General features: G+C 43.6%; 1 protein-coding gene across 1 annotated transcript in view; it reads right to left on the bottom strand.

The window, feature by feature from the left end:
• Positions 1 to 22,853, bottom strand: part of MGLL (monoglyceride lipase) — a 362,041-nt gene that overhangs the window by 207,682 nt on the left and 131,506 nt on the right. The window contains exon 3 of the mRNA XM_069206256.1: positions 1,345 to 1,451. Coding sequence (XP_069062357.1) covers positions 1,345 to 1,451 — 107 coding nt within the window. The remainder of the gene's footprint in view (positions 1 to 1,344; positions 1,452 to 22,853) is intronic.

Below are 22,853 nucleotides of genomic sequence, written 5' to 3'. Positions count from 1 at the left end.
TTTGTGAATTAGGCCTTTAGTTCTTTGATAACATGGTTTGGCTATTTGCTGATGTTGTTGAGAATATTGTGCCCTTTGCAATTAGGATGCTTGAACCCACTGCTGTCAGACTCCATTGCATAGTATATGGGACATTGGAGCCTTTGTCTGTCTTAGAGTGACATTGTACAAAGTTTCATCTAAAGAGTGGTGCCTGCCTGCCCCCATGGACTGCTTTATATTGAGCATCTGAGAAGAAATTGGGAAAGGGGTGTTGTTGGAATACGTTGTTAAACGATTTGAACTGCATTTAACAAACAAAAAGGGAAAAAGAAAATGTAGCCTTTTTTACATGGTCATTAGTTTTAAAAAAGCATTCACTTAAAAAAAAAGTTTTGGAAAGATAAATTTATTTTTTAACAATGTTGTTGCATATAGGTAGAGATGTGCCACAATTATGAATATCGGAGATCTCATGATGGAGAACTGTACATTGCTGGTCAAACATATGACGTACAGCTCGAGCTCATGATGGCGAACCATGCCTTGCTGGGTCACACATATCATGTATAAACTCTGTTCGATTTAGGAACTGTGTTCAAACTAACTGTCCACACCTAAGACATGTGAAGTACATTCCGGAACCACCCTCGCTTGTTGGTCTACTAAACTAGTGCAGTGTTATCGCTCATCTCAACCACAGAAGATTGGACTGGACCCTACCTTCGCTGAGCAATGGTCAGATGGATAGCACCATGAAAGGTCCTGAGCAGGTCTTCTACAAATTGAGGGATGCATTCATCAGGTAATTGCAGCCCATCTATTATCTCCCAACCTATCCATTGCTTCCCTCAGCAGAGATAATACCATGGACTGATCCTTCAAGACAACTGTGTTGCTAAGCCTTACTTAAGCATTGGACCTCCTGCCTTCCCACACAGCTCTCCCTCAGCCATCTATATAAATAATGGGACAAGAACAAGAGACCACATGGGAACATTCACAAGCATATGCAAAGGGGAACCAGCCTAGACTGAAAACTGATTTGGTGGCAAGTGGCATCCCAACATCTCTTTGACCCTGAGAAGCACAACAAATATATTTGGCCAATCAAGCTACAGCATGGTCCAGCAATATGAATACACAGAAGGTGGCAGTGATCTAATTCAACCTATTGTTTCTAGCGGGTGAGTAGCGCGCTTTACAAATGTTTGATTGGTTGACTGATTGAGCCTTTGAAACTTCAACAGGGGACTCTGGGATGACGATACAAATACCAACAGTGGAGTGATCTTTGGTGTTATTCGTTAAGCAGCCAGCCAATGTCCTACAAAACACCACGTGGTATTCCTCTTGAACACTTACCATGGTCATGAGCAAATACAAATATATTAAGGCCGATCATCATTTGTGCCAGTTCATCATAGCGACCACAGTGCTCCCCTGCTCCATGCACGACATACACCAGGGCCCTAGATGGAGGATCAGAAAGGAAACAAATATTAACAAATAAACAGACCTAGTAAACATGTCATTTTCAATGCCAAATGTACACACTCTAGACACTCCCAACAAATGTATTTCATGCATTTGCAGACAAAATCAAAAGGGTTATCAAAATCAAAAAAGAACTTCATCAGACTATGACTGGCGTGGTGGGCTTTTAGGCTTCATCAATAGATACAGAGTAGAATTGGTCAGCATAAAAAGCTGTTTTAGAGAGAACCCGGCTTCCTCCTCCTCTAAAGGGCGGACACATGGACCAGCACTACATACCAGGGTCAGTATTGTTGATGGTGGCAACAGTCTTGTTTAGGAATGAGTACTTCTGCCATTATTAGCAAACCAGGGCTGTGTGCTCCATTAGCCATAAAAGTGTAGTTTCGTGCACACACAGTTACTGAAACATTTAGCCAGTGCTTAATTTGTAAATAAAAATGTGCGGTGCCCAAAGCTCTCCTCTTAAACACACGGCTGCTGCAATTAAATGAGCGAGCACGGAATACCGAGACAGCGTAATCCTTAAGACCTCTCGGGCCTCTTCAATCCATTTAAAGCCACTCCCAGCCCCTTCAGCTCGCTCTTCCAGCTTTCTGCTTTCTCCCATTGTGACACTTTTTCGTTTTTCTCTTCCTCCATCTTTCCCATATGTCTTTTGCTCACAGCAAATGCTTGAGGCAGAATAATAAGCCCTGGTGCTCAAAAGTAAGTGCTGTGCCCAGCACCGGAAACAACAAGTACAAATTAAGCACTGCATTGAGTACAGCAGAGTGCTAAGTACACAAACATGGAACAGTGGTTCATCAGCACTTCATGTTTGTCTGCAGCTGCTCCCTCATACCTTTAGAGGGACATTGAAGACCCCATAAGATCACACTGCTGTAGCCGATGAAAAGGCAAAGCCTTCATGCTCACAGAAGAGTAACTCGCACAGCAGAGGGTAATGCTGGTTGACAGAGTGTATCATTGTAATTCAGGTCAATAAAAGCTTAGAATGGCGGGTGGTCCACTGAAGACAATGGAGTGGCTCCGGGACAATGACTGCTACAGACATCCTGCTCCATGTTCTGTTTCTTTCTCCTTGTTTATTTACACCATTCTACCCACACTGGGTGGAAAGTTGTAATGATATTACAGCTCTTATACCTCGGGCTATAATGGTTTTTGAAGACCTTCTCTCTTGTTACAGTCTACAGCGTGGGCCTATACCTTGAAAGAGGGCCTTTGACAACCGTTATAATATTTGATATAATGCTATATTAGAACAGTGGAATGTTGCAGCTCCACAGAAGACAATGGTGTGGCGGGGGCCAATAATGGGGGTATAGACCTTCTGCAACATTTTAATGTCTGTCTTTGTGTGTTTTCCTTTTTCAGTTAGACCCTGCTATTCTCAATGAGTGGGATGCTCTAATAGCCTTATAGCCCTTCAGCTTGAGGCTGCATCTGTTGTTAAAGGTCCTCTCCCTTGGTATAGGCCATGCCTGCTGCGCAGGCCTACAACAAGCCACTGCTGAGCTCCTGGGATGTCACCAAAGGGATGCTGGGGCTGATGCAGAGAGAAGGTGAGAGGACCCATTTGGAAGAGTTGTGGCATGGTCGGCTGAAGGGAAGCGGTGCAGGAGTGGCAGGACGCAGCAGGCACCAGGGGCCACGGTATATTTAAAGGTCAGGTGATTGGAAACCTTTCTACAGGTAGTTCTGGGCCGGCACTGAATCTGTGCAGGTGGTGAGCACAAGGGCTCATTTTTGGGCACCAAGACTCATTTTGTATCATGAGACATTGGCCTAAAGAGAGAGAGAGAGGGAGAAAAGAGGAAAATAAGTAGGAAGTGAAAGATAGGAAAACAGGGACAAAGGGAGACAGTAGGGTTGAAAAAGAGCCTGCAAGAGTGGGATGAAGAGGTGGGATGCGTAGGGTGGCAGCAATAAGGGGCATCATGAATCAAGACCAGGCAGCCTTGGCATTCAAAAGCACCAGGATCTGGCATTGATGGCAGTGGACTCCTAAAAAAGTCTTTGCACGAGGTAATATATGCTTGATAAGTTAAAATAGAAAAGCGCTAAACTAAAAATGCTGGTCAGGACAACTGTTTAAAGCACCAACCCGAGCATCCTTTGTACACTTTTGATGTCTTTGTCCATCAGTCAGGTGGACACTAGAATAGTTCTCATGTTTGGCAAAGTGGATGCACAATGTTCCGAAGGACAAAGTGAATATTTGTTTTATTAGACATCTTCTAGAAGTGCACATAATATATCAGTCATCATTTGTAGTTCCCCACGGATTCAGGCTGAACCCACTGCTGAGAGAGTGAGACCCCCATCTCTTGTTTAACTCCAAAAGGGCCAATAGGAAATAAAAGGGGAAGGTTCAAGGTACCTCGACATTCACTTCTATTAGCTATGTGAGCACCTTGATGCCAAGAGAAAGAGACCTTGGCACTACAACAATCAATGCCTGGATTTCAGAGCTCCCATCCAGGGGCCTGGTGTAGGAATCCCATGTGCAGATATTGACACTAGGATACCTCACATACCATCAGACCTTGCGTAGGAGTCCCCTCAGGAGCGGGGGACCCACACCCGGCAGCTTCACAGATTCTGCATACCCTTCTTCAAAGGGCCCATTGGCACTAACTGTGCACCACTTCCTGTGTGGCAAAGAATGTCCCAATCGCCCAAGATCATTCTGCACATACTTCAGCCATATGAAGCCTGGCATGAGCAAAGGGATTCCCTTATGTGCATAGTACAATTATGACCTTCTCCTGGTCAGCGTCTGCTGCCCTCCCCAGCTCCTCTGGCTGCTGCTGCCCCTGCCTTTTCTAGGACGAACTGGGAGTCTCCTGACTCCCAGTTCGAGGCCCTCCTCCGCCAGCAGGCTCGTTCCTGCACCTCATTCCTGGTGGTCTAGTGGCCATCACAAGTATTTCCTTTTCTTTTCCTTCTCTCTGACGCTCTTTTACTCTTGCGTGTTCTGACTTTTTCTTCTATCATCCCTTGTTTTTCTCTATATCTTTTTCCTTTCTCCCCTCTTTCCTCTGCCCCCCGGTGAAGCACATTTCCTGCCCACCCACCTCCCAGATGACCGCTAGCCCCCCCCCTTCTTAATGGCAGGCGCGCCGCTGGCACGTCGAAGGCAAGTCCATCTGCACCCGGCCACGCCTGGACCACGCCCAGCACCAGGAACCCTGGTGGCTCTTCGGATGAGGCCCCTCTCCTCCCCCCCCAGCGCCTTGAGACCCTCACGGGTGAGTAGCCGCGCTTTACAAATATTGATTGATTGAGAATATCACTGTGGAAGGTGCATCAGTTACAAGACACGGACTGCATTTGCTAGTACACAAAGTACATCACAGCCAGTTTGTAATGCTGAGTGCCCTCTGCAAACTACTGATGCGCAGATTACGAAATCCAATCCCAAGTGCTCTTTGGTAACTATTTTTTTATTACAATAAAAACAAGAATCGACAAATACATCAGGCATGACATTAGCAAAGTGGGGTGACAGCCGTATACTTGCGATATATGTTTTTAAAATTAAAAAATAATTAACCATTGCATGTAATTGAAAAAAAAACATAAGTGCGTCCTATCGATAGATAGTGAAAAAATTGGTGAATTAAAGTATTGGCCCAGCAGCCCTGGCTATGAAGTGTGCTCCTTTTAAGTGAATGTGCACATGTGGCCAAGAAAAAAATTCACAAGGCAGCCAAAGACTGAAATGTGGTAGCCCACGGGCCCACTGGGTATGATAAGGAGGTGAGTGAAAGCAAAAAGTGAATGACACTCGAACAGAGTAATGGATTAGGAGGATGGACCCAAGGCCCTTTTATGTGTGTATAGAAGTATGTAGTTCATATTTATGCTTTTTTTATTACACGAGGCTGGCAAAAAACCTAATGCTGACTTAATGCCGGAACTAAAAACGGTGTCCCCACAACTGCTTGGTCCTAAAAATCTTCCACTGAATATTCAAACCTGTCCTACCAAAAACAATTCCCAAAGACACCTAGGTGAGACAACTTCAGCCATTCCGACATCAAAACAGCCTTCAAGAGAGCATCTGACAGCTCTCAGATGTATTCACCTGCCAATTACTGAACCAGCATGGCTGGAATGACAATATGGACATTTCAGGAGCTTACAGGTTTCAGGAAGAGTTTCTCAGATGCCCAAAGCACGTCTGCTGTTTCCCAGAACTAAATATGTTGACACTTCTTGAGAATGTCTGCTTTTGTGGCAGTGATGAGGACAATTCTAGCTCCCAGGCACAGACAAGGCACTTACTTTGAAACCTCAAACTCATTACAGCGCCATGAGGGCTGTCGGCGCTTCGGTTCTTGGGTAATAATGACATTAACAACTCCCAAAATCAAATCTGGGCCCTGACAGTCATGATGGCAGGGAATACAAAGACGCGCGGGCCTGATGGCGCCATGGAAATGGGTTGCCCTTGGCTTTTTAAAATGAAATAGCTCTTTTGGCCATTTAATTCGCAAGTGTTGTTCAACAAATGCTACTTGACACCATCAATTTTGGATTCCCGGAAGGGATCCATAAGCTATTGGTGTCAGGCGATGTTCGGGGTGTAGTGTGGGCTACAGGGCAAACAGGGGGTACTGAGCCTCAGCCATGGGGGCTGGGGTTGTTGGCCTCTGATGTCCCGGGGTCTGTCCTGCTCTGATGCAGGTGCACTGTCCTTGTGATCACACAGGCTGATGGTACCATGAATCCCGAAAGGAACCGCACATCTGGAGAGACTACACTGCCACTTCCCTGACCCTTGAGCTCGGAGATCCTCTCCTCATCTTCTGTCTTCAGACAGACCCTCACACCACAGGGATTAAGATGATTCTGGCTCTCCCTGGACAGTCACATCTCCTGCAAGGCTGGCAGACTCTTTCTCTCTGAAGGCAAGTTGGTTTCCAGATGTTCAGGTCAGGGGACAGATTCTACCTTCCAGGCAAGGCTCCGGCAGACGTGAGAAGCACCTCTGAGAAGCAGACAGCAGCCTAGCTGCATAGCAATTCTCAGAGTACTCACTGGAGAACTACCCTACCTGGTCAAAAAGAACTTGAACCACATGTGGGTCAGTGGTTCTCACTTTTATGCAGTGAAAGCTGAAACATGTGAATTCTGCATTTTCAGAAGTTGCCTCTTTCTTTTAAGTATCCTCTCAAAGTTATTCTACAGTCACAACCTTTGGGTAGAGTGATGGTCTGCACAGCGGGGAGTATCCAGCCTAGAGTACCAATAGCAGATGCATAAAGGGGCGTGTGCTTGCTGCATCTGGAAAACACAAACAACAGCCACACTGAACAATGATCTGAGGGAGGCAAAAGGCTAGCCTCACCTAAAGGACCCTTCCCTCCCTGAACTAAAGTCCCACACTTCACCCCCAGCATTTACCAAATGGAGCAATGAGGGAGGCCAATCAGCAGCTCCATTCTGCAACAGGACACATTGGAATTTCTAAAAGAACCTTATCTCCCGTTTACCCAATTCAGGGCCTCATTACAAGTTTGGCAGAGATCACCTCCATCACAAACGTGACGGATATCTCGCCCGCAGAATTACAAGTACCATTATATCCTATGGAACTTGTAATACAGCGGGCGGGATATCCGTCACGTTTGTGACAGAATAATCCCTTCCGCCAAACTCATAATGAGGCCCTAAGTGTCAAGGTCTGCTTTCTACAGCTTCAGGAATGTCAGCAATAAACTTCTACTTATGAGAAAACAGCTGCACCTCCATCTTCAGCACAGGAACATGCCAGGGGCTTCCAAATTGAACCCCGCATGCCTCCATTAGTTTGGTGCACTCATACACACTACGCGTGTAACACACAAGCCACATACATACACATGCATAACATGCACATGGGATGTAAGTGCTAAGGTCTGGGTTAGCACATGGCAATGGAACTTTACACAAGTGGGTCAGTAAACTTCCACTCCAGTGACATAGATAAAAGGTCTGGTCAGAGCTACAAAGTCACAAAACATGGTATGCTGCAACCACTGCTCTACATGCTAAACCCATGACAAGGACGGTATTTGTCAAATAATAGGTCCAGACCCTCACTAATGCCAAGGGTCAGCACTAGACCTTCAAGCACACAGTAGATTAGCTTCAGGCAGGGGCCAAAATAAAAACAAACCAGGATACCGGATTCTCGCGTACGTGCCCCGCCAGAGGGATAACGCAGCAGTACACCATGCAATGGGCATTAATGTTCCAATAATCGGCTAATGGTTCTTCGAGCTCACCTGGGATGCACATGTGTGCCTGTGAAACGGTGTTGTGACCTCAGAAGACTTCTGCAGTATTTCAGCAACCCCGGATGACGTTTCTCTGCTCCTCTGCTCTCTACTGATGAAGGGCTAAACCATGAAACACGTGTCTAGAGATAACAGCGAAGTCTGCACCAACTTTGGTGAAAAACTGCAGCAACTTTGAAGTAAGCGTGCTGCATTTACCAGGATGCAGTGGGTTGGGGATCTGTGGTAGAACTTCTTCAAACCACTGATATGATGTACCATAGCATGTCACATGCCTTTGTGAGGTGCCAGAGTACCTCCGGGTAGGTCATGGAGCAGAGGTATGAGAGGACCAAAGATTGCACACTTGTTCTGTAATCAGTTTAAATAAAGAAGGGTTTCACTACCTGACGGTGGGAGAGTTGGTACTGATAATTATTTTGAAGATGAGGTCTGATTCAAGGGTGAATCCAAGTGATTTTGCTTTGTCAGCTGTGGGGTTAGCCATCTAGATTCACATCTGAAACAAGATTTTGGTCCGAATTTAATAGGGATGTCTGAGCGCTGCTTCTCATATCACCCGCGGAGGCCGAAAGGTAATTTCGAGTGACTCCGTAGCTTAATTAACCTTCAGTATAGTGCAAAGTTTCACAATGGTTTTATTATAATTTAGGTATGTTTTTGTGATTTTCATATAAGACAGACACCTTAAATATATATTGTGATCTTTCATATGGTCATGACAAGTGGCTGCCATCATTATAGGTTGCCTGTTCCCTTTCAGCCATTGTAATATTTTGGAAATAAACTCTACATTAATTTTTAACCAGTTTTCCGGGGTACTACACGTCATGTCTCCTAAACTGCACTAAACTGCAATCTTTGATAGCAGAAAGACTGGTGCCAATTTCGGTCCTTATGAAAGTAACAGAATGATAGTTCATCCCCTCCTGAACAGGTCACTCAATTTTCGTGTTTGATCATGGGACAGGTCGCTCATGCATGTGCCCGTCTCACAGACATCAGGTCTTCATTATTGTTTATTCATCTGGTACATTCTCAGCATATACGTTATTTGAGTACAAAAGACCTGATGGACTTCCAGTTTATTCCAATTAATCTCCATGCATAAACCATACATTCACATTTCGATGTAGCTTTTTTTCTGAGTTACTAGGCCCAATAACCAAGTCTCCTGTTTTATCAGGTGATCTTACCTTTTTAGATCTGTGATTTTGCAAGCAATTGTGGGCCAATACTGATCACCCCACAGTTCCACACCATGTGCTTGAAGTCCACCTCACAGGTGTGCATCCATGGCTTTCTTTAGAGGTGCCCAGATATATCTGACGTATCCTTGAAAGAGTCTGGGATACAAGTTATACTTCAATAATTTGACTGTGTCATTCCTGGGGTATTTTGAGAGACATCAGCTGGGTAGTTCCCACTCAACAGCCAACAGTTCCCTACCCAACTAGTTTCCATTTAGTTTCAAGAATAATAGATCACATTTAGACATTTCTATTAGCAACTTGAGAGCCAGACCTGTCAGTTCTGCCTTGTCACCACTCATGCAGCACCTCATGAGGTGGAGGCTCTGCAATTATCAGCTCTACATGAAATGTATTTTGCCCATCACAGGTCTTCAAGACATGGTTGTATGTCAGAATCTCATACACAAAAGAAGTATTGTCTTAAATACATATTTGTCCTAAATACTGTTCACAAAAATATCTCACTAGGAGTAGATTTTCTATGCTAATGCGCAATATTTTTGTAGATGTTATTTAGGGTATGCTATTTATGTCAGATAATTTTCTGACAAGGATAGTCTGGTACCACACCTAACATGGGCACTTTCCCAAAATGTGTATCATAAACAGAACATTAAATACTCCGATCATACTATTCACACAGGTTGTCCACTCAGGATATCCTCTCTCTGAGCCACATCTTTGTCTGTGTCCGCACTAACTAGACAACTTTGAGAAGCTGGTATTGGCTTTGATATTCTTCTCTGGCATCTATCCCAATCACAAGGGGCAGAGCAAATTAACTCAGCTAGTTGTTATCATGTGCCATATCATGTTACACACTGCTCAGCCACCAGCCACAAACTGAATGATTTGGTCACTTTCTTAGACAACCCCTTGAATACCCACTGAAGTTCGGCAGCCTGGTAACAGAGCTCTACGTCCAGCACATCCAGTCTATCTGCAGCCGGTGGTCATGGGAGATTTCATAACACTATTCTGTGACATCCAGAGCTCCACATCACTTAAGCAAGCAGAGTCCAGCTCCTTAAATATAATGGGCCGTAGTATTCAATGACTGGTTTGCAAAGTTCTAAAGCAGGCTTGGTAGCACCACCATCTTGGAAAGTGCCACTCTACCCGCAACTGAGAGTGGGAATCATCAACAACACAGACAGATAACAGAACTTGACCTGTTTCCATCTCACACCAGTCTCAATTGATGTTTTTTATTATGGAGTTCCTGTGATACCACTGAAATCAGACAAGATATGCCCCACTTGGCCAGCAGTCCCAACATCCCTCCAGACACTGGAGTGTTTGTACCATCTGCACTAGATCAGGCGTGTGAAGTGTGATCGCATTCTCCTCAACCATTTAATAGGCAAGGATTGTCAGTTTCACACAACTTTACATAAACAATTAAAACTATGTCAACTTCAAGAAGTTTTTCCAAGTCAATTACATGTTTTTTTTAAATCCCTGAAATTGACAGTAGTGAAGCTCACTAACTTCACAAAGTCCGTCTGCTTTAGCCATAACAAAAGCCATTTGCAAAGACCAGGCTTGCCCAGTTGCCTGACACACCCCAATATTTATCTGGGGTTGCAGGGGATAAGAGGTACAACATCCTTTCATCCAAGTAAACCATTTAATTTCAACATGATTGCTTTATTGCCAGAAAATCTGTTTCTTAAAAAACACGAAAAATGATTGCACAGCTGAAGGATTCTGTTGCGACTCATATATGGCTATGTTCTACAGCCATCCCTCACTCTTAACACGCAAAACATTGGCTTTTTAAAACTACCAAAGGCAAAGCTGATTTGTCTGGAATAGGCTGCCAGTGTTCAGGCATTGGCAATGCCTCTTTCCTTTAATCATTGTTTCTGCAAAACTGTATTGTTGAGGAAGCTGCCTGGCCCCCATTTCTTTAAAAAAATGCATTGGATAAAAGCAAAAATATTTCCTGGTCTCAAAAAGCACACATTGTCACAGTAGTCCCTGGCACTTAGAGGGAATTACTTTGCATGTACATTTGCTCCTTGTGAAAGGGCAGAATGCCATCACTCACACTCAAGGTAGCCAATGGCTGACGTGGGATGGTTCATTGCCCCAAGCTGTACTCTGTAGTGGTTGGAAGAACAACAGGCCAAGGGATGAAGAGGCTTGGCTGAAAGGCCCTATTAGTAAGTATATATTAATAAGTAGAGGCCAGAATATCCTTGTCAGGATATTGACTGACATAAATAACTGATACAGAAAATGTTAGTATAATCAATAGGTCTTTGCTAACTCCAGACCTACAATTAAACAAGCAGGAAACAAAACATACAAGTTTTAAATGTGCTCACATTGAGTTCTAAGCTCAATTAGTCCTATAAATATGAGTGTGATACATGTGATGGGCAAAATGTGAAAATGACTTATTTCCATATTTATATGTGTGATACAATTTGTGGGTCTCAACTTTCGCTCAGGCAATTAGGGGCTGCTTCAGATGCTATTAAAAGCATGCATGATCAGAGATGTCATACGCCATATCACTTCTTTATGTTTTCCTGATGTGAATTAATGAGTTTTAAATATAAATGATATAATTAGGAGTGCATTGCACCTCCAAGCAACCTAATTCATGAAATTGTTTATCATTACTGATTGACAGATATACCTGCAGATATTCAGGTGGGTGCAGAGATGCGTTTCTCTATAATGAGCTAGTCAAGGGTTTAATGTATATATTAAATAAATCATTTTCTGCTTTCTCTATATGTGTTCTGTGTGTGTGTGGACGTGGGGTGTGCATGTGTTACGGGACGCCAGAGATGTGATCGAGGATACTTGGCTCAACCCTGCCGAGGCTCTGCCCCTGTCACTGCTTTTCTGTCTTCCTTGTGTCTTCCATGATTTCTAGCACCCGCCTGCAGCCTGGCAATCTAAAGTGATGGCAAAGTGGCATTTGATGCCTTACAAAGCTCCCAAAACAATATGAAAAGATAGAACAAACGTAAATTCAAAAGCCTCGGTCTAGAAACCAACACACATGGTCACCCCTGGACAGGGCTAACTTGAAGTGCACCCCATCACACCACTTCCCTGGGCATGCAAAGACTGTGTCGCTTACACATGCTATTGTAAATCATACGTGTCACTGTACAGGTATAACTGACCTTCAGAATCATAAGGCTTCTGAAAGTTAGAACCTGTTTAAACTAGATCTCCACCCAGAGAAGAGCTCCATCTGCAGACACCAAGATGTGGGTGATGTTTCTGACCAGTCTGAACTAGATCTCAACACAGAGAAAAGTTCCATCTGCAGACACCATGGCTACAGGTAATGCCTCTCAAAGTTTAAACCAGTTTAAAGTAGGCCTCGGGCGAGAGAAGGGTTCCATCTCCAGACATCATGGCTGCCGTGATGCATCTGAAAGTTAGAACTAGGTTAAACTAGACCTTGCACAAGAGAAGGGTTGCATCTGCAGCCATCATGGCTGCAGTGATGCATCTGAATGTTAGAACTAGTTTAAACTAGATCTCGCACAAGAGAAGGGTTGCATCTGTAGCCACCATGGCTGGGGTGATGCTTCTGAAAGTTATAGGGGGGAGTTTAAAGTGGACATTATCAGTGTGGGTACCTATGGCTGAGAGCTAAAGCGGGTCAAAGTTCTAGGCAGCAGTTTAAACCAGACCTTATGCTAGAGAAGAGTTGTATGTGTGTGATCAGGCTTTGAGAAACAAACAGTGAGACATTCCAACAACAAATGAGTAGGATTACAATCTTGCATAAAGTGAGGGGCACAGAATGGCTAAATTACCAATGTTCACTAACATAGAAAACACAGCCAATGAGGCTCTAATGGGTCAATAAATGTACTTCTGCACACAGTATGACCAGTGCTAATTAAATTCATTTCGGCTAATGGCTACTAAATAATTCTGCACTAGAACACATGAAAACCTGCCTCTCTCCCTTGTTCAGTTGTCCCTGTGTGGAAACTAGGACTCGTGCTACCTGGGCTAGTTTAAGATAGGCATCTCTCCGGAGAAAGTTTATATTCACTGTCCCCACTCCTGGGGCTGAAGATGCAACACGTGGCCTAGATATCCTCAGCTTTCCAATCTTAGATCATTTGTTATCCACCCAGCACAAGTTGCTTTTTCCTAAACAGAATAAAAATTCAGAAAGTGATGGATGCTCAACAACATAACACACACGAAAGCCAATAGACATTCAATTAGAAACAAGTACTGGCAAGGCCAATAAGTCAAGATTATGAAGAAAAGTTCCCTTTGCATCATTGATGGGTTGAGGTACTCCATATGTCAACATTCAGGGACTCTGTCACTGATCTTTGCAATCATGTATCCATCCATCCATCCATCCAATAACTCATTCTTGTCTTCACCATCTGATGCAACCACAATAAAATACACACAAACTCAACAACATTTGCAATATAAATTAAAAATAGGCCAGTAGAAAAAAGAAAACATGCTGCCTTCTAAACATGGTGGGCATATGCTTGAAATAACAAAACAAAATTTAGCACTGAAACTCCATCCTGTAGCGTTATTGTAAATACTCCATTGTTTTTAAGTTCCAGCATTGCCACAACATTTAGAACTAAAGTGTTGGCCATCTTGGGGTGGTAAGGAAATGATTCACTAGGGACAACACCATTTAAAAAAGGCCTCTTAGCTTAGAGGAAGTGGTGACATGAGAAGAAGAGTACTGCAAAACCTTTGCCTACTACTGTAATCTGTGACATTCCATGTAAAAAAATGCTTGCCTGTGGAATTTGGCAGTCTGTAATCACAATCCATCTTTAAAAGCCTATTATTGTTAACACATTCTCATAGAGCTAGCCTTATTTATCCTTGGTTTGTCACACTGGGTACCTAACACTAAACCCTTGCCTACTATGGCAATCTGTACAGGGGCATAGCTTGGTCCGTAAGATTGGGGGGTTGGGAGGGGTGAGCTTCAGATGTTCCGACAATTAGGCTGGCATATAATGTTTAAATACGTCATACGAGAAGCAGAGTGCATGGCGGGGTCTAAGGTGCAGTGAAGCTAGAGGAATGCTGATTGGTAAGGGTTCTAAGTGAGGGAAAACACAATCTTTTGTAAAATTACCAATATTTTTGGTGACTTTAAAAACTGAGAGGGAGAGAGTGTGTGTGCGTTTTTGTCTGAATGTATTTAAAAATTCATGGTGAAATCCGGCAGACATATCATCATACCCGGCTGGAAGCATCTGCACCCAACTATTTATCAGAAAATTCATTTATAATGGGGTTGTAGCACCCCCCCCCCGATGCAACGCCTCTGAATCTGTAACTCTATGTAACAAAATACCTATCTGTAGGCTTTAATACAGAGAGATAAGAATCCACACTTAAATGCCTATTGATTTTAACCAATGCTTTTAACAATAAACATGTCAGGCCTAGCTTCATTATAAACAGATCAAGCCTATAGCCAAGATCATTAGCTTTGCACCGTAGCGAACACAGTCTTGTTGTATCGAGAATAACCTTTGCCACAAGCCAAAAAGTGCCCACAAGCAGTCATTTTAGCGGAAGCACAGAAACGCGTCCCATTCAAACTAGTTGCTCAGGAGAACCAATGTGTGGGTGGAACCTAAATGCCCCTCTCAGAAGCACTTTGAAAGCTCCTTTTTGTTCAGAATATAAGGTCAAAGATAGCTGAAATATCAAGCCAGACCTAAAAAGCCATGTAGAGTAACCTTGGGCATCCCACACTACTCTCAGAAACAAAATTACACAGTTAAGTCTAAAGTTAATGATGGAAAGGGGATGCTGGCACTACAATACGTTATTCATGACTGCCCTCCTCCCATCTGTGCTGCTGCCAGAGAAAAACACACACTATAAACTATCTAGTTATCTAAGATACTTTAGAGCATTGCAGTTCCATGTGTGTGCTCCTGAAAATTCAAGGTCAGGTAGCCATTCTGCTGCAGGCTCAGGCAGCTGGATAAATACCTGTGAGGACGCGAAGCACTTTTTTCAGTGGAAGGACACTACTTCTGCCTAATCAAAACATACTTCTGGCTATTAACATGTGAGCGGGGCAGAAGCCCCTCTCCGTAGTACTCCTGAAAGCTCTTTCTTAGGTTGCTCACATTAAGGCTGGGACTGTGCAGCTGTCAAGCCGGACCTTAAAGAGCCCAGCACGGCGTGTGCAAGACAGAGAAGGAAGTGAGAAAGTCTGTTGTGGAAAAATATCCCAGTAATGAAGATGCAAGCCATATAACCCGAGGCCAAAGTGAGCAGGGATTTCTGGGATCGGCATTCCCATAGGTTTTTCACTTTTAGAAATCAATTGCTGTATTTTAGGAAGAGGAAAAGCATAAAAGCGCTCCGATACCTCGTTCGTGGGTCGTGAGCGCTATATAATTACATTTACCATTACAATTACCCGGACATCAGCACAGAGGATCATGGCTTTTCAGGTGCACTTTATTTTTGCTTCTGGCATTGTACCTGGCAGTGGGGTGCAGAGAGAGGGTATTAGCTTGATAAACTGCCGCCTTTTATTTCTAACAGCACTTTGTATTATGGAACTTGTAGTTGTTTTTGTTTTTTTTGTTTTTTACACTTTTTAACTATTGGAACGTGAATATTTAAACTCTTAGCTCTTTCTATCCACACTGATAAAACCTCGTCCATCCTCGTTTGTCATCACCCTCACTGCCACCACAGCTCTGCATCCCACATCACAGTGGCCATTTTCTTAGGTTGCGCGTGCAAGCGCTCTGGCCTGTTGTATACTATCTGTGAGCTTTTAACTATGCCCACCGCACGCTCATCACTAGCACTCGTTTGTGGGCTTGCCTTTCAAAAATCCTTTGTTATCATTGGTAAATGCTTTACGTTTGTCCCTCCTTGAGGTACTTTTTGTTACCACCTTGGCCATCGACCCTGTTTGCCGATACGTTTGACTGCGAGCAATCTTCTTTTTCCTTTGGTGTCTCTCCTTCGCGCTCATGGCAGACATGCCGCTTTGACTTTTGTCAACTGTCTTACTTTTCATTTTCAATTTAGGTGGCAAGAAAAGTCCAGTTAGGAACTTACAACGCTAATAGCTCTAACTCGAGCAAACGCGAGGCCCATTGCATTGCAAATGCTTGTTTGCTTTGTACCTCGACCACTGCAGACAGCACGTTGATTTTTGTTAGCGCCTCCAGCCACGGAGGCGAAGAGGGCGTGGCGATTCTCTGAAGATGTCTCGGGCTCGAGAGCTGGTGTCTGGAGCGGCCTCCGAAGGGCTCGTGCAAGGACCGGCTGTGTTTGCTCAAACCACGACCAATGTTATCTTTTCAGCCACAGCCCTTTTGCAGCCTGCATATGGCCGTCTCCGTTGCCTGTAATTGCAGCACATGTCTCCGCGCCTCCCATCCTGTCTGATACAAGCAAATCATCCCGCACCGGGGCAGAGATGCTGTAAATATTTTCCATGGGAACGGAGCGAGCTGGCTTGAGCAGCTGTGCTGCGGGGATGGGGGCTGGAAAGGATGCGGCTGCTGGGCCACACAGGCTTGCATATCTAAAAAAAAGGTCTTTGCTGATTTCTTTCGACCATATTTTAATTTTCTTATCTGCTTAATGAAACCTTAATGTGTTTCACCCTGGCAGTCAGCGGACTTCTTCCCAGACCAGAACAAGCTGTTGCAGAGCTCCAGGCATCGTTGGCTCGGATACAATCCTAGCATGTATTAAGGGAGAGCCGGGCTCTGGGAGGGCAGTGGGCACTGATGATGCAGGTACCTTATAATGTACTTATACAGAACTTCTTACCCGGGACGTGGCTGCAAAGCGCTCTGATTTGTGCATTGGGTTCCTGGGCGCCATATTTGTATGTGCTTTGTAGGGTGCTGTAGTTTTTAGGTCGAGCATATCAGCGCGCAAGCACGTGTTGGTATGTATCTGGGCTTGTAACCACACCCACCTCAAGCCCATCACTACCACTCGCCGGTGGGCTTGCCCTTCAAAAATCCTTTGATGACATTGGTAAATGGTTTACGTTTGTACCACCTTGGGGAGGTTTTGTGATCGCCCCTGTTACATGTATAATTGCACTTTTGCAGATAAGTTTGACTGCAAGCGAACTTCTTTTTCTTTTTGGGTCTCTCCTTCGCGCTGATGCTCATGGCTGCCGTGATGCTTTATATCGTCTTGCTTATGTGAAACTGCATTACTTTTCATTTTTTATTTATGTGGCAAGAAAAGTCCGGTTAGGAGTTTACAACGCTATTAATTCAGATTTGAGCAAGTGCGAGACCCGTTGCATTGCAAATGCTTGTTCTTGTCTGGGAAGTTGTGTGAGCTGTGTATGATTTGGAGAAGTGTTCTAAACATGATGGGGAGTCCATTGCTGCGCTTAAGCATGTAGACCCATGTATTTTTTGGAACCAATTTTATTGAGTTTCAGACATAGGCAGACAAGTCGTTAATTCTATGATACGCCGTACATATGACGATACATCGCCTTGCACGAGATATGTCCATACACATACGCATCATAGGTAAGACAGGAGTCGCAGGTTCATTAATAACAACTTTACAACCTAAACTTAAATGCCGAACAAGGGAGGATACTCAGCATTAAAAACAAGCATTTGCAATGCAACTGGTCTCGCATTTCTCCGAGTTAGAGCTATTAGCAGTTGTAAACGCCAAACCGGACTTTTTTTGCCACATAAAATGGCAAAAAAAGAGCGCGATCGCGCTGCTACAGTTCACTCGTAGTGAAACCTATCGGTAAAAGTGCAATTATCTACGTAACCAGCAAAAGTACAATTAACTATGTAACAGGGTCGATGTCATGGAAAGCGCTCGACTTCTGTCAAGCGAGATTGCGCAGCTAACAAAGATAAAGAGTAGTCCACAAACCGGATGGAAAACAGCGAGCCTCACATGTTTTGAGGACTTGGTCACTGCGCTTGAGGAGGGCTAACCACCGGAAAAGGCATGACGTATGCATGCCTTCCACTAATGAAAGCAAGCAGATTTTAACAGGCAAGCCCACGAACCAATGAAAGACCACTGACGTGACATGGACGGGGCTCCGAGCCCTTTTCTAACTCCTAGAGCGTCTCGCAAGCGAAACGCATGCGTAAGCGCATGCGACGCAGGATCAACCCTAAAAAGGGAACACAGACAAGCACCAGACAGGAGGTGTGTAACATCGGCCTGCAATGTTGATATCAGATTACAATATGCAGGATATACTTATGGGAATAGCACACAGATTTCATCAGCTTGGGATGTAGGTCCAGATTTACTATTATTTGACGCGAGGGAACACTGCCCAAAGTTGCAGAGCTGCTTTACGTCAAAGGGCAAGAGAGAAAATGTATTATATCTACTACGATATGGTGCATTTCTATCTTCCCCAGCGTTGGCGCGCTTTCAGCAGCCATAAACCATGCAAACACCCTTCTGCCATTGTGCAAGAACAGATGCGTTCTCTGAAGGATAGGTTTTGTACTGAAAGAGGATACTTCCAGTACAAAAACAGTGATTTAATGCTTTTTCCACTTTGTATGTGTGCTGTAGAGTGCAGCACACATTAAAAATTGGGAAAAAGTGGAAAATGAAAACATTTGTCTTTGTTACGCCTGCTTGGAGAAGGTGGAAGATTTTGGAGCAAATCTCTGTGTACCCATGTTTGTAGTAGATTTATGTCCAAAACTTTGGGTGGTTGCATGGAACACCCACTTGATGCAAAGTAATGCTAAGCAGTACATAATGCAACTTTGTATGACTTTGGGATACTATCCAATGCAAATCCCGACCCCCCCCAACACTTTGTGCTGGGTTCACAGTAGAAAAATTACACAAACCAAGAGCAAAACGTTAGTAAATCGATCCATAGTGTTGCAGATATTTACAGCAGATGCAGTCTTGTGAGTGAATATTTAATGTCTTTAGGGTATCCTGTATCATAGTGTAAAACCAACAAAAGATGTAGGTCATTGGGCCCAGGAGTAATACACAAGCAGCCGACATCCAAACCCCACAGAGAGGGTGAAGCAGCCAGAAATAAAAAAAACAATTGGGTTGCGCCCCATTGCTGGAGGCGAAGCGAAGCATTCAGCGAATATTATATGGGCTCCACCTAGGGGTGGCTGAAGCTCAACCCATGGAGCCACAGTTAAGCAATCTGAGAGCACTAGACACATTTCACACCCATGAACAGCAGAGAAGCAGCCACTGATGCCAAGCATAGTACAAGGAGGGAGAAGTCCATGTGGAGCTGGCAGAGTGCAAGTGTGATAGATGGGCTGTGAGGTGCACCCAGACGCGGTGCCGGCCCGTCCCTTCCCTGCAGTGGTGATAAGGTAACCAATGAGAGAGGATGCTATCAGTGATCCTGTGGAAAAACTGGTTACTAAACAGGAGAGGGAAGAGAGGTGTGTGCCAAGGAAGGGAGGAAGAGGAGTGAACCAGGCAAGGGTTATTGCCACTGCCTGAGGCTAGCGGGCCCAACCAGGGAGGACATCCCTAACCTCGCTGCCCTTTACCTCAGCACCAGGACTGGATGCCCAAGGGCGGGAGGTTAAGAAGGGCCCAGTAGGGAAGAAGAAGTAAATACAATGGCCCTTCTAGAACAAGAGAAAACAGGGCGTAGGTGGGAGGGAAGGACCAGGATGCATGAACCAAGACACGTGGTTAGGCAACGTGGGCTGCAGTTTATCAGAACCCCAAAAGTGCCCCTGAGATACACATCAAGTCGTATATCTGTATGTGCTCTATATGCAGAAACACAACAAACTACCCATATTATATTTAAATACCTGCAGAATGGTCTTTGCTCGTTTGTGCCGAAACAGCATTGTGCAGGGAAAAAGGGTAAGGAAGCCTCCCAGATTGTGTCACTCATTCCATGTCCAAATCAACAAGCATTGGCAAAGCAGGTAGGTCTTGCTGAAGTGAGAACTATAACCTTTGTCAGTGTTTTTTAGCCATATTGTACAAAAGCAATGCGACACAGACACAGGTGGTCATTACGAGTCTGGCGGTTACTTGACTGACAGACTCGTGGTGGCGGTCGGACTGCCTTCAATGCTGCGGTCTGTGCACCACAATATGACGACGGCGGTCGTGCAGTGGTCGGACCGCCAGCACTGGGGTCTGGTGGTTGTGGCGGTCCTAATCTGCCAGGGCAGCGCTGCAAGCAGTGCTGTCCTGGGAATTACACCCTCGTTCTCGGCCAACAATTTCATGGCAGTACCACCCCCATGAAAAGGCTGGCGGAGAACGGCTGCAGGAGGCTCCAGGGGGGACCCCTGCGCTGCCTATGCAATTGGCATGGACAGTACAGCATCCCTCCTGGCAAGCACCCTCACAATTTTCACTGTCTGCTTTGCAGACAGTGAACATTGCGAGGGTGCTGGTGCACCCTGCATCCTACAGCATTGCCGCTGGCTCGATTACAAGCCGGAGACAATGCTGTAGGTGTTCCCCGATAGGCCAGCGGGCAGAAACTCAGGTTTCCGCCCGCCGACCTAGCAGGAAACTCGTAATGGGCGCAACAGAGAGTCAGCCACTATGGTGGCAATCTCCCCGTCAGAAGTTCTGCGGACGGGAAAAAATGTCCGCCAAATTCATAATCAGGCCCACAGTCTTTATTTCTATTTCTAGGAACTGCCAGAGTGCAAGATAGCTTCTTCCAGGAGTGTGTGGATACATTTTAGGTATGGTTGAAATCATAGTTCAAAATCTACTGTGCTTTTTTGTGGTCTATAGATGATGGCTTGTTCTATATGTGTCAGCATTTCATTGTAAATTTCACTCTGTTGGTTAGGTAACAGTGCACACATTGATGGGATGCTTGTATTTTGATACTGACCGTGTATTGTGTATATTTGAATGAATAATGGAGGGCATTGCTTAAAAGATGCCATCCATCATTCATGTGCTACAGAGTTAAGATTAGTACATTTTAATTAGTACCACAAATCTTTTATTTTTATTGTTATTGAAGTCAAAGTAAAAATAAATATATAAATATTTTTATGTGTGATTAGTAGTGTTGAGGTACGTCTTTGTCTTTCCCTGGATGTTGTACATGTTCTGGAAATTATTATTTTTAAAGCTGATATGACAGGGAATTTTCCACTATCATTCCTGTTTGCTCTTGTGAGCTCAATTGGCTTCTTTTAGATCCTGTAAAATATTTCTGACTTCGGTTTCAGTATTATTAGAGGTGCACATGGGCTGCCTAACTATTTCATTTTTAGAAGTAGCCCTGTCATAACATGGCTTTGATTAATATTTGTTGAATTTCCAGTGTGTTTTTCACCGGTGGTGCTCTCCTTCGTATGAGTATATCTTCTGGACTTTGTTAACAGCTTTCCTTTTTGGGTTTTGGTTCATTCTGTTATTCTGACCTTTTATCTGTGGGTTTTAGAGTATAGAAAAGGTACATACATTTAAAAAAAAAAATATATATATGATTTTATATATCTTTTAACATTGTTACATTGCAGGTACACATTTTAACATGTAGTCTTTACTTCTTTTCAGTTGCATAATTTTGCTTTGCAGGTCTCTTTAGTGTTGCTTTTGGCACAGTTCTTTTTGTTGCAGTGTTTTGACAGGAAACGTGTTAGTGGTGTATTCTTTTATTCTAAAAATTTAGTTTGGGTTTGCTTGTTTCTATTTTATTTTTAAATATGTGAAGGTGTTGTTTTTAGCTAAATTTTAGTTTTGCACTTTGGCTACTATACTTACTTTTGAGGGGGTCTTTTTGAATTGTGAGTAGTTTAATGTCTGTCTTTAGTTTCTTTTCCTCTTAGCATTTTTTCCTTACTGTCGATCATGCACCTGTAATTTGGAGAAATAAACATGTAGCATAGTTTTATTGATGGTTATCTTAAAATACCTTTGTTCTTTTATTTTATTTCTTAATTTTGTTAGCTTTCATTTATTGTCAAATGTATTTTGCTTGTAGTGTTTAGCGGTTCGCTGAAGTGTTGCAGTCTTCTTGTGTAGGTTTGCAATCCAGCAGAGTGACGCTGTCCTGCTGTAATTCTTTATTCGTTTTTGGGAAGCATTTTGTTGTGCACGTTTGTGCCTTTTTATGCTCTTTGTTAATTAATAAAGCATTACTATTTGTTAACAGTTTTCAAGTTTATCTTAATTGGTAGGTTGGAGACTAGTTTGAATTATTTTGCACGATTTGTAGTAAATGCTAACTAGTATAATCATTATTTATTTAATGTGTATATTTTAAATTTTACATATTTTTATATATGTGTATATGTTTAATGTAATATGGTGTGCTTTATTTACAATTATGTTGATTTCACCTTCTTTGACTTTTGTTATGGTTTCTTAGTTTTAATGGGTAGGCAGCATTTGCTATTCCTTTATATTTGTTTACAATATTCTTGTATTGTAGATCTGCTATATTTTTGTCAGCAATATTTGTGTGTTTACCCTATAAGTATGATAGCCACATTTATGTTTTCAATATTAGTTTGTGATATTTGTGTATGTCTCTGAATACAGAGTCATACAACACTCAAATGGCCAATCCAGACTTGTTATGAACTTGGAAAAAGGCTAGAAGATGTTTAGAGGAAGCAGGCAAAATATGAGAGAAAGATAATAAAGGAGACAGGACACATACTCCTGGGTTTCCTCTGAGGTAGGTAAACCAGTGCCAGATTAACAGTCAGCAACATTCATAAACATTGAAAAGGCGGCCCGGTCACACTATCACCAACCAAGTGCTTCAGTACGATCTCATGTAATTCCAATAATGAGAAGGAATCGCTGAGAATATATGAGAGCTGGAGACTGAAGATTCAAAGGA

The sequence above is a fragment of the Pleurodeles waltl genome, chromosome 9, assembly GCF_031143425.1.
Source record: "Pleurodeles waltl isolate 20211129_DDA chromosome 9, aPleWal1.hap1.20221129, whole genome shotgun sequence".
Taxonomy (NCBI): domain Eukaryota; kingdom Metazoa; phylum Chordata; class Amphibia; order Caudata; family Salamandridae; genus Pleurodeles; species Pleurodeles waltl.
The sequence above is the reverse complement of the archived record's forward strand: the minus strand, read 5'-3'. Positions and strand labels throughout refer to the sequence as shown.